The following is a 13,199-nucleotide window of genomic DNA, read 5'->3' on the forward strand; positions in this document are numbered from 1 at the left end:
GCATTGACAGCTACACTAATAAAGTGTATGGAAGTAGGAATGTTGGCTTAGTAACTTTAGGTTAAAAAGATTAATATAAAGGCTTTTATTTTGTGGCTGCACTGATGTGCAAGCTGAAAACTGACTCACTTTGAGTCCTTAGTTTCAGACTGCCTCACTCAGTGTTTTATCACCACAGGTCAAAAGAATGTTTCATCCTATCCAAAACCAGCACACACCAATAGACAATTGGTGAAACAGTCTATTAAATTCACAAATAACTAAATTTGACCAATTCATTTGCATCTGTTAAAAAAAAATGAAAGTTGCTTAAGACAGTTTTAAGTTAAAAATCCATAGTTAATTATGAATTTAGTTAATCAGAAGAAATCCAATTTCTCTAGGCCTCATTGGGCTTCAAATGTAAAAGATCCAGGCCAGCTGCGTGTGAATGTCCTTCAGTTGCATCCCGATAGTCTTCTTAGCCATATCAAGTGTAAAAGCTCAGTGTGTATATTCAGTCTTAACAAAGATCCCAGTCTTCACACACATACAGGATTTTTACTTTTCAGAGCTCTTTGGAGGGGTTATTATTCCTCCCGTAGATACCGGTGATAGCTGACTGGGTACAGCTACTTCATAGTTAATTTCATCCTACCCAATAAAAAGAACAAATTATTGTGATGAAAGGGGCAAAAATCTCCCTAGCTACAATGTGTCACCTCTTTGAAAAAGTAAAGTAATCACCCTGCAAGGTATGTTGGGCCAAAAGGCGGTGGTTCAAAGTCCCTGAGAGAGATCTCCTGGGGCTGAGGGTGGACTTTAACCTGGGTGTCACTGAATCTTGGCCAACACTTTCACCACAATACTACACTAGTTTTCACATACCTCAAGGGTTTTTTTTATGTTACCTATTGATGATCATTCCTTGCAAGAATAATTTCAGATCATGGTAGTCAAATTTAACTAATCTCAGTCTTCATTTAGGCATTAAATCAGCAGATAGTTTAGAATTCATAACACTAGCCAAATTATTGCATGCTTTGTCAGCAGCTGGAACTGAAGGTGGAAATCTCCACAGATGACCGTATGGTCTAACATTTTCTGCTGACAACCCTTTTTGTTTATGGCTAGCTCAATTACTATTCTTTAGATTCCAGGTACTCCTAACCCCAATGTTCTAGGCCTTACCTAGATCATGCTAGATCAGGGGTCTTCAAACTTAGCCCTTTTATGACTTGTGGACTTCAACTCCCAGAATTCCTCATCCAGTATGCCTGTCTGAGGAATTCTGGGAGTTGGAGTCCACAAGTCATAAAAGGGCCAAGTTTGAAGACCCCTGTGCTAGATGAAAGTATGATTTTTGTCATCTCAGAATCATAGGAAAATGCATATTTTTAGCAAATACAGTAACTATATTAAGTAGGAAAGACATAAAGAAGCATTCTTTTAATTCCAAGAAAGTATAATCCCAATGGAAGACCAAACATTTAAAGAGAAAATTCATTCTTACCAACATATCCAAATAGTTTGTATGGGTTTGTATGTTATGTCTATCTTCCACTGCAATCTTCTTGAAATTTTTCAATTTCACTGGTATTTTTTTTGCTACTTTGAAAAATGGTTCCATCCATTCTACACATTCTGCAATACTAGTCCAATCCAATCCTAAAAATGAAGGGAAGCAATTTACTGTAGCTACCTGAAATATCGAATACTTGACATCTGAAATATACAAATGTTGTCCCCAAAGCCTCCTGGTTATCTTTTACTTCTGTTAACTTGCAAGGCTGGAAGAAACCTTTGCATTTCTCTGAACACTCTAAATTATTGCATATCAGTTAGCAAAACAAGGAGGCCATCCAAGGGCACGGAGAGTGGAAAATAGACAGCTATACAGCCATATTTTTTTTCCCTCATCCTTTATACTGTTTTCTCCATCTAATGTTCAAGACAAAAGAGAAAAAAACAACAGAAGAACATTTTAAAAAGAGACAGAGAATCTCATTACTGTTTGGATAAGATTCCCCAATTCATACTGAGACAATATTTTTAATCATGCCTAAGATGGAAGTGAAAATTGGCCATGGAAATCATAGAAGAAATCTATTTAATGTGTGGTTGAAAAAGAAAGGAATTAAGGAAAATTAAGAAAAAGAAAAGGATGGATGAGGCAAGGCCCAGGAAGGAGGCAGTCTCGGGATGAAAAAAGAAAGTATTGTATTGAAAATTTAGATGCCATTCTCCAGATGATCTACCTGCTCAACTTTAATTAAGCTAAGAAAACACACACACACACACACACTGGGGGGGGGGAGAAATACTACAATTTATCACTTTTATAATCATGTCATGAATATGCTAAATTTATTAAACATTGTGCCCTTCAACGTCTTATGACAGTTGCAGACACATACATTAACTTCCAAAAGTGAAGAGAAAAATACACAATTATTCATAGTTTACCATACCTGAAACCTTCTTTACTACTAGTTCTGAGGTATGATAGCAGAGGGCAGCAGCTGCCAATATCCTATACTGGAAATCCAAAGAATTGACATCTAGAATACAGAGATCTAAAAGCTGTGGAATGACATACATATCATTAGAAAGAACTTTACAAGTATAACAATGCATCAATTGTTGCTCAGTATAAGTTCGGTATAAAATTTACAATATCTTTCCCACAATTCTTATATTAGAAGCACTGCGACTTACTGGCTCATTAGATCTGCATCTGACTCATAGCCTATATTTGTTATGTGCCTCCCAATCTGTGTTCATTTCTCATGCAAAGCTGATAGTAATTGCCTTTTTATACACTGAAGCTGCGCACAGACAGCAGCTGATTATGGCTCAGGACTTTCATACTTCAAAGCCCAGTCAATTGAGTATTTTGCTTTCCTGCCTACAGCAGTCTGCAATTTGGTTTGCAGGCTTAGATTTTTATCCAGTTATCTATTTTATTGGCCTTTAGTAGATCTATCTAGATTCAGTTTACTGAATTAAATAAATTATGCATCTGCATTAAGTGAAAACCTAGCTAAGTGCTACTTCAAGGTCAAACAGATTTCAGACTTGCAGGGTCTTTTCTGCTCTTTGACTGAAATCCAGCGATCAAGGCATAAATGCAGAATTAAGGAATTTTGAGCCAAAAGTTTTGTTTTTAGAACCTTAACTAACTTAGTATAAATATGTCTCCCAGCTTTCTTCTTTTGGATGGGGATTCATTTGTTTTTATTAAGTCAAGAACATTTGCGTATCTTATGCAAATGAAACAAAAATCTACCAGTTAATATTTATATATTTATGAGTTACAATTATAGCTGGCTTAATACATGGAGATTAACACTCGGGTGATGCTATCTATAGGCTTCTTTGTCACATTTCAAAAAATGTTAAAACTAGTCCTTCTTTGCATCTACACTACAAGAATTCAATACATTATACATTTTAAAAAAACGTTTACAACTGTTGACTGTTGTAAAATCTCTTTAGAATACAGTTTTTTTAAAAATTAGGTGTCTAAAACAATTCCAAAGAAAGCAATGTTTCTTATCCCCAAAGAACAACACATTAGAAATCATACAATGAAGTAGAGATGCAACTGGACTGCCACTTGTCTGAAATGGTATAGGCTTGGGCAGGGGACTGGACTAGAAGACCTCCAAGGTCCCTTCCAGCTCTATTCTGATTGATTGATAAGCGGGGAAAACTTCATAGGTAAGAACATAAAGCAATTCCAGATTATGGCTTCCTGCCCTGCATTCCTAATGCTATCTAAAACTAAAAGGACAATAGTTTTACTGTCAGTAATATCAATTGTTCTTCCAGGTTTACATGGCTTGCATGCTAAAACAGAAACCCACCTGTGCTATTTCAATAAATTTGTCCTGAGAATATTGAGGTAGCAGCACTTTGGGAACATCCTTCACTGCATCCACTTGAAGATAAAGATTCAGCCAGGAGATTACTGTCACTGGGCACAACTCCCACTTAAGAGCCTACAATATTTAAACATAATGTTTACAGGGCTGTCTATTGAAGTGGTTTAGCTTTCAGATATTCTCCACAACAGATATTCTCTAAGTAAATAAGCTTTCATTATTTTATTCTCACAAGCAGCAGAAGAGATAGCATTCTTTATTATTTCATTGATATGTTCTTATTTTCATATTTAACAACATGCTAATTTTTCAATGTGTAAAGTTAGTGGAAGGGATGAACATTCAAATCAAAGCATTTTGCATAGGCCAGGTGCACAATCTGAAATTCTAGATCTTCGTGAGACCTCCAAAGTCTCTAAATTCCCCCTGAAACCTACCACAGATTCATAATTGAGTGTAAGGTCATGGGAATATTATTAAATATACGGGGATTTAACTATTCAGTTAAATCACACAATCAAGTTTTGTGTTTGGTTTATTTATTTGTTTGTCTAACCTCAGCTACATTTAGGAGTATGACTCCAGAATTCTACTCAAAAGCTAAGGACATCTCTTAGCCTGAAAAAAAAAATGGTAATTTCTGTCAAATCCTACAGCATTCCGAAAGCTGAAGAGATCCCATTCTGAGCAAGCCAAACAAAACATTCTGTGATAAGGCTAATGTGAGTAATCTCAAACGCAAAAGTTGTTCCAGCTTCATATACTCATTTATATATAGCTATTTGTTAAATCAGACCACTAGCATGAGCAATTCCTAGTCCTAATTCTTCTTTGCCTCAGTAAGGCAGTTAGAATTTTCTTCCATCAACTATTATGCTGGAAAGAAATAACTGAGCTTAAAATAACTCACTTTTCCTTTAAGGAGAATGTTTCCCAGATGATTAGTAATATACGTAGAACTTTAAGGCAAGAATTAAGACATAGCATTTATAAAGCAGTATTTAAAAACAGTTCAGATAAGAGGTTGGTAAATTAATTTCTAGTATATCAGTTCCAGAAGGAAGAGTTCAAATTGATAATATCCCAGTTTTGTTACCTTTAATATAATTAGTTCCATTCTTATAATGTCATCTTCACTGCAAGCACCATCGGTAACATAGGCAAACTCCTGCAGTTTAGGAGCATATATCTCCTTAAAAAAAGAAGAAACAGTGTTAAAACAGACTTTGCAGAACTGATGATCAGTTTTCTACATCCCTATGCAATACAAATATATATTTTAATTTTACATCTTGAAGCTCAATTCAACTACTGATTTTTTTTATTTACCACAGGAAACATAATTGGCTACATAGATACAATCTATTGAGTATCTATGCAATCCCAAATATATCAGAAATCCACTGATAATTCTCCTGTCTCTGGTTCAAAACTGCCTTAATCTTGCAAAATAAAAAAAATCAATCTACAAATAACTGTCGGCTATGCTAGGATATCTATTCCTAAACTGCATCAGCTTTCCAAATCTTTAGAAATCTCAATTATTTAACTTAAATGAGTTTCCACATACTGAGTAAAATGACATGGTAGTTATGTTTCACATGCATTTATCTTCCCAAATGCCAAAAAAAAGGGCAGGGAATTAACAGGAGATCTTAAAAGCTGACCATAAGTGCTTTGTTTTTAGTGAGTGTAGATCAGAAATGTCCCTACAGCCTATGAAAGGGGACTCATTTGGATATTTTCAGGAAGTTTCCTGAAATACTTTTTTTTCCAGAAGAGATTATTTCATCTGATCTCAAACCTAATCATACTTATATGAGCCCATCAAACTTCTAAAAGATTAGCTGCAGAAACTCTGTTTCCTACTTGGTAACCAAATCTATCCAATACTTCCTCAACTTTCATAACAGGATTAGATTTTGCAAGGTATGTGAGCTATGTATGGGGGATTAGGCCTTACAGCTTTTATTTGACTGAATATTAGAAATTCAAGGCCTTTTTGATTATTTTGCTTACTTGCCTTTATTTTACTCCTGGTAACTCCAAGAACAAACTGGAGTCACTGTGATGTAATGATTGAAGTGCTGACTTGGAAACCAGGAGACTGAATTTTAGTCCCACTTTAGGCACGAAAGTCAGCTGAGTGATTTTGGGCCAGCCATTCACTCTCAGCCCAAACCACCTCACAAGGTTGTTGTTGTGAGGAAAACAGAAGGAAGGAGTTACTTATGATGTAATAAAGGTGGGATAAAATGTAATACGTAAATAAAACAAGCACATGCAGTTTTCTAGACAAGCACATTTTCAAAAGTGGTATACCATTGCCTGAAATAGTTTTTCTGGTTGAAAACTTCAGGGAAAGAGTTTTAAAAGTCTATACTATTTCCTGGGAGCTCAAGGCAATTTAAATTGGGATTTCCTTTCATTTTCATCTCCATAAGAATTTCCATCTTCATCTCCTAGTGAAAAAGACTGGCAAAGGGAGGAAGACTGACCGAAAATTATCTTGTGAGTTTTCATGGATGAAGGTAGAGGGGAAACAAGATGTCCTCAATTCTAGCCCAACACTAAGTATAACCAAGTAGCTGTAGAAATGCATCACATATCTCTACTTACCTCAAGCTTGGAAGAAATGAACAGGGTTGTAATTCCTATAAGCTGGAGCATGGTTTTATTTATGTCCTTCTGAGTCAACATGAATCTATCAAAAAAGTCTTGGGCCAAATAGAATGTTTCTCTATGAAGTGTGTATACTTCACATACCTGTAATGAAATACATAGCAAACAGTATTCTGAATAGCCAGTGAAAGTTTCATTTTGATATTACATGACCTTAATTTTAAATCAAAATTAATAAGGTGGAAAAAAAGTTCTTGCTTGGCACTGAAGAATTTCCAAAATAAATATTTACAATAAAATCTAATATATAGTATTTTTAAAGAATGTCTAATTTCTTTCAAATTTAAAATTTTGTACCCCTTTTTGTTAGGTCTACATTGCCCCTGACATTTACTAAGTGCAGATAAATTCGACACATATTCTTAAATTTGAAGCAGTTACAGTATTTAAAACACTCAGTCATAGCATCCATAATTAGGGGATACTTAGAAACCTCCTATAAGAAACTTTAGTTTTCACTATTGATAAAGTACTAGGAAATTTTCCATGTTTCTAGTAAACATTCATATTATTTCTGATAATTTTTCTGGGTATTTGGCATCACTAGACTATCATCTAAAAGCAGTCTTCACATAATATAGGATAGTATATAAGATTATTCTACCATGACTAGCAATAACAAATTAATAATCAATTTGTCCCAGAACACTCAATTATCTTTAAGCATAACAAAACTTGGTATATCTGAGATAATGTCTTATCGGAGGTAAGATCAGAATATATTAAAATATTGAATATTTTCTATATAAAGCAAGTTGTTTATCTAACCCAACAAAAAAGAAAAGCTCTGTAAAAATATGTGAACTATAGATTACAGAGAGAAATACTGGCAATAAGTAATAGATGAAATGAAATCAGAGAAAATGCTTAAAATTGAAATAATTGACCTTTGTTCATAAAAAGATAAAGGTTTCCCCTGTCCAGTCATGCCTGACTCTAGTGGGCAGTACTCATCTCAGTTTCCTAGCTGAGGGAACCAGTGTTGTCTGAAGACATTTCCATGGTTACATGGCCAGCATGGCTATATGCCGAGGCACACAAAACGCTGTTGCCTTCCCACTGAAGTGGTATCTATTTATCTACTCGCATTTGCATGCATTTGAGCTGCTAGGTGGGCAGGACCTGGGGCAAGAGCAGAAACTCATCCTGTTGTGTGGTGCTCAGGCTGTCAACTCTCCAGCTGACAAGCTCAGCATCTTTAACTGCTGAGCCAAGGAAGACTTTAATCTATTTGTCCCCTACATATGGTCCTTGGATTAGTCTTATATGGATGAGGAAGAATATTGCAATTCTAATCAATTGTATTTAAATAAAAGATTCAATGAAGTTAATCGATTTTGTTCTAATAATTCTTCACATGCAAAGTAAGCATACCTGGGGCTGGAACCATACCATAAGCCTTCCAGGTTGTCATTACAGTGCCTTTTCTGTTGCCTTGGTCTCTCTGTCTCTGTGTGTCTCTCTCTCTCTGTGTGTGTGTAACATGAAATCCTATACATGTAGGTTTGATTCCTCAATCATATAATGGCTTCTGATACATGAAACATTTAAAGTTGCAAGCTTGCAAGTATTCCTTTATAGATGATTTGCGGATGCATGTAGTTTAAGGAGACAAGTCAAGCAAACAGGTGGGTGGAGTTAGTAAAACATCTTTCTTACTACTTTATTGAAGAAGGCTGATATGTTTCAGATTTGATCGTAAAATACACGTTTCTCTTTTAATATTATTTACTGAAGAACTAGAAGTAATATTAAATCCTTAATTTAAAACTGGTGCTTTAACTTAACAAGGAAAATATACATTGTTAAAAGTAAGCAAATTAAATGCTTACGATTTTTGGGCACTATGCTGTTCCCTCAGTGATATTTTACAATCTTATTTCAATACTTACCTCTAGAAGCCAATCCAGGAGGACTGATCTCATATGTGGCTGTAGATTTGAGTGTAGTGATGTGAAATGTTTGCAGTGAGAATATTTGTTTTCTTTTTTGAGAATGTTGAACCAAACATCTCTAGAACTTCCCCAACTAAAATCAAGATAAATAATAAGAGTTTCAGATAAAAGAAAAAAACAAATTTGCAAATTTGCTTTGCCACAAGTATTTGATTCTGAAACTAAATGCTTCTGTTTGGTGAACCCAGTTTATGTTTAATTTCTTAAAGAAAACATATTAGTGGTTCTGTTAAATGCTGTGAAATTCCCATGATGTTATTTATTGTATTTCCTAGTTGTTTTCAATACTGTATGTTTCATAAATACAAAAAAAAGCCAGTAGAAAAAGAAACATAGACATTTTACTTCAGACAAAACTGTAACACAGAAAATTGTTATCTACAAAAGAAGTGGAAAACAAAAAATAGCATGAACGTGATCAAAACACATATTCTATGCAAAACTATAGCTTATCTTGGACTTTTGAGAATTTGTAATCCTAAATTCTACTGTCTGCTTAAAAAAATAGGCTGTTTATTACACAGCAACCATACCAAAATAAGTTCCACATTTTAAAAACCAGTTAGCTGTTTTTATTTACACTTGAAGCCCCGGCACAAAAATACTCATGTTGGTCAGTTTTAACAACAAAACAAATTACTTTATGACAATTTCATACTTTAGGAGAGGAGAGGTCACAAGAAGACATGGTTCATCTGTTATATGAGCTCAGAGCTCCCATTTTCCCTCTCAAAATGGGGGTGGAGGGTGGGGGAGGACTGTACATCAACCATATTGAGGAAATACAGCTGTTATTTTCTAGTGTTATTCCTGGAATGAAAGATCTTCAAATGACTATAATCAGGTAGTTTTCTCCTGGCAAATAGTCAATTGCATTCCAAGGTGCACTTGTCCATCAAAATTTGAGATTTTAGCATTACCTCTGAAAATATGTAGAACACTTAGACTAAGACCAAAACATTTGAAACAGCTAAACTGGTGAGTTCTTTATATGTTCCATATATCATTGGAGGCAAGTTAAGTGTAGCCCTTTATATACCCTCCTTAACAATAGTTATGCAGGGAACAAGTTCTGCCTCCCCAGCTCTGCACAGAACCCACTGGTTGCTAGCCAAAGCATTGCTGCACCCAAGCATGGTTTATCAGTCTCTCTGAATTGTTAGGCACATTGTCCAAATGCAGGATGACATTACTTTAAGCCTATTTAAGGAAACTACTGTATCTAAGTAACATGTATTTGAAAGTAGCATGCTACGTGTCTTTTTTTTAGATAGCACATTTAATGCTTAGGTATAGGTATAGCTGTATATGAGGCTTTCTGAAGGAATATCCTATTTTCTCCATCAATATATCAATACACAGCAATATTTTAAATTATTTTCCATACATCTAGCGTACCTAAGATCCGGTAAAGGTGATGGATTTATGAAGAGATTTCTAAACCTGTATTTTTTGAATCTGGAAAAGTCTGTGGTTGTACTTTCTTTGTGTGGAGTTTCTATTATTATGCAAGGCGATACACCGCCTGATATTGTAGATGGCCAACAGCTCTAAAAACAAGATAATAAAAATATAGTTTTCAGATAGTTTTTTTTGACAAACAGCGATGTCTTTATCCCACCCTTGAAAAACATATTTTTAATATAGATTTATGTCATTCATGTTATGTAATAATAATAATAATAATAATAATAATAATAATAATAATAATAATAATAATAATAATAATAAAGTTGGAAGGGACCTTGGAGGTCATCTAGTCCAACCCCCTGCTCAGGCAGGAAACCCTATACCATTTCGGACAAATGGCTGTCCAGTTTCTTCTTAAAAACTTCCAGTGTTGGCGCGTTCACCGCTTCTGGAAGCAGGTTGTTCCACTGGTTAATTGTTCTAACTGGCAGGAAATTTCTCCTTAGTTCTAGGTTGCTTCTCTCTTTGGTTAGTTTCCACCTTGTCCTGCCTTCAGGCGCTTTGGCGCTTGTTATCAGCCCATACTCATTTTAACTAAGCAATTATATTCTGGGAACTAAAATACAATGTTTCCATAGTGAAAAATGGTCTTCATAAACAAATTACAACATTAAAAGCATGCCATGCATCCCCTTTTTATGTGTTTATTAAAACTAGATTCTGCCAATACAGGAGTGAATAAAATCTTCCCCTTATATTGAGTCCACATATACTTTCTAAATTACCACATTTTGAAGACCGGAGTTCAATTATATTTCAAAGCAGTATTATACAGATCAACCATACCTTAATTTCATATTGATATCCCACATTTTCTTCATCTATCTTGGAGTCCTTTGGAAAACAAACAAAAATCATTAATACCTAAGCAGCAATGAACTAATATCCAGTTCTTCAGATTCATCAAGAGCTTCTCAAACAATTGGGACACAAGGACAAAAACAATAAATGCATGGCTTGTTTTTCAAAGTATTTATCAGATCCTGATATTTATCCAACTTTGTTTCATGATTATTATCAGCTGAACAATCAATGTCAATTTTATATATTTAATAAGCAAAGGAGATTCTGTTGTATGCTATCAAATATTTCCACCAAAGTGATGCAAGTGCCAAACGTGAGGTTTCCCTGGGTCATAGTCAAGGTGTCAGATTTTATTCAGGAAGATAATGCACTCAAGGTCACTCAATCAGATTTTATGTGTGTGTTTGGAACAATTAATCTTCTCAAACTACCCTGCAAGATTTTTGTGGTGGAGGCGAGAACAGATATCCATCTAAGCCAACATGATTTCTCAGGAAAATAATAGGCATAAATGCACTAATGAATTGGACCTTTAGTATTTGTAGATCTTTGGCATATGCTTGAGATATGAATACCATACACACACACACACACACACACACACAGGGAGTTAAATGAGTTGCATCCAAAGGAGCGTATTTCTTTTGTCAGAATGATGAAAGCAGCATCGCAACATTGTGCTGCAAGTGCTGCATTTTTATGTATGCACAACATCACAATGAGCTTACAAAAGCGGCAATACTGTTTTTGTCATTCTTCCCCTACCCTTGGTCTGCCCTACAGATGCCACTGTATTGAATTATTCACTGGTCTTTGCATAAGGCCACCCCAGTTCACACATAATCTTTTTTCTATATGTGACTCTTAAAATTCCAACCCACCTGCATTGACTTTCTTTTTCTGTTCTGAAGTGACAATGGGACCTGTTCTTCTGGAGATGTGATCTGGCATGGCTGATGCAGTTTAGCTTGCAAACGGCTACTGCAGAAAGGAAAGATATTTTATTCCATCAGCGGCATAGAAGAGTGTACTGCTTTACCTGCATTGTACTGTATATTATATAAGTGATCATTACCTTCGCCTGGACATCTTATTTGAAATTCCAGATTATTTCCCTGCAAATAAAAGATCAGATGTTAATTCAAGCCATAATTTTGCTACCAAACACTAGCTTGTGAAAATTATGGCCTTCAGTTACTTATTCTGAAAAAGTGATTCATTTGTTGCACCCCACTAGTTGGGGAACTTGTCTCTATGTATGCATGGGAGCTGCATACTGCACCAAGATTTGCTACAATAACATAACATAAAGGGCAACAAACAAAAGACCAATGCATAAATTTATGGCACATCCAGTTTACATGTTTCTGAATTCCAGGTTCTGAAATGTACCTCCAGAACAAGCAAGTGCCCCACAGAATGGCGGGCTCCTGTTTTCTCCAGAAAAGCCTGGGCTTGGAAAAGAAAATTCATTGGGCAATCTGTTCACAGCAGTCATGTTTCATCCTGGAAGAATTCTGCATGCCTGAATCAGGTAAATTGAATTGGTAGACTGGCACACTGTCTCAACCTAAGATAACAGATTTCTCTAAACCAGAATTTCTCAACAATACCAGCTTGAAGATGTGTCGACTTCAGCTCCCAGAATTATTGGCTGGGGAATTCTGGGAGTTTAAGTCCACATATTTTCAAGCTGCTAAATTTGAGAAACACTAGTCTACTCCCTTAGAAGTAAAGGTTACCTTTCCATCTTTGCATCTAGTCAATTTCGCCTACTTCCATATATTGCCTCATAGTAGCCATTTTGTACTATATTTAAAGATCCCGCTTGAGGCACCTTCTGTTTCTTTTCTCGAAAGCAACTACAAATATTTTAGCCTTGTACAGTACTAGTTACAATGAAGTGAGAATTTTATAATCCAGTAGTAAGTGATACAGATACATAGGATATACTGGAAAAACCTAGCAGTTTAAGAACTAGCACAACTGTACCTTCATTAGGAGCTGGGTTTGTATCTGAAACTTTTCTAGGCACAAAAATACATACCGACTACTGTACAACTCCTGGTCTTTATTTTAGCCTTATTATGATAGGCTCATTATGACAATAAACAGATACATTGTGGTTTTCTCTTGTTCAGGAAACCCAAAACAAAACAAAACTTCAATTCCCCCCCCTTCTTTCTGCTGGGCGGGAAGGGGCTGATTCTGTTCTATAGCCTTTGCTTGTCAAGCTGGAGGCAGGAGCTCTTAAAATGCCCCCATTTCTCCTCTCTTAACAACCCCGCGCCAATTTGCAGAGAGCGGGTAAGTGAAGAAGGCGGCAACAGGAGGCTTCGTTCTCTGAGCGTCCTCCCAATTTTCTCCCGAGTCCCGATTGTCGCCACTCCTGACCGCCTGGCGTGGGGTGCTGGGTCCGGGG

General features: G+C 35.8%; 1 protein-coding gene across 1 annotated transcript; it reads right to left on the reverse strand.

The window, feature by feature from the left end:
* Positions 1–65: 65 nt before the first annotated feature.
* On the reverse strand, positions 66–11,868 carry CCNE2 (cyclin E2). Its single transcript, XM_015817842.1, has 11 exons — positions 11,853–11,868; positions 11,659–11,758; positions 10,760–10,807; positions 9,902–10,053; positions 8,441–8,576; positions 6,486–6,632; positions 4,963–5,058; positions 3,849–3,983; positions 2,451–2,562; positions 1,493–1,647; positions 66–633 (listed from the first exon to the last, which is right to left on the reverse strand). The coding sequence occupies exons 1-11, from the start codon at positions 11,864–11,866 to the stop codon at positions 541–543; spliced, it is 1,188 nt and encodes a 395-aa protein (XP_015673328.1). The 5' UTR covers positions 11,867–11,868; the 3' UTR covers positions 66–540.
* Between the last annotated feature and the right edge of the window lie 1,331 nt (positions 11,869–13,199).

This window comes from Protobothrops mucrosquamatus, unplaced genomic scaffold (genome assembly GCF_001527695.2).
Source record: "Protobothrops mucrosquamatus isolate PMUCROS unplaced genomic scaffold, P.Mucros_1.0 scaffold_131, whole genome shotgun sequence".
Lineage (NCBI taxonomy): Eukaryota > Metazoa > Chordata > Lepidosauria > Squamata > Viperidae > Protobothrops > Protobothrops mucrosquamatus.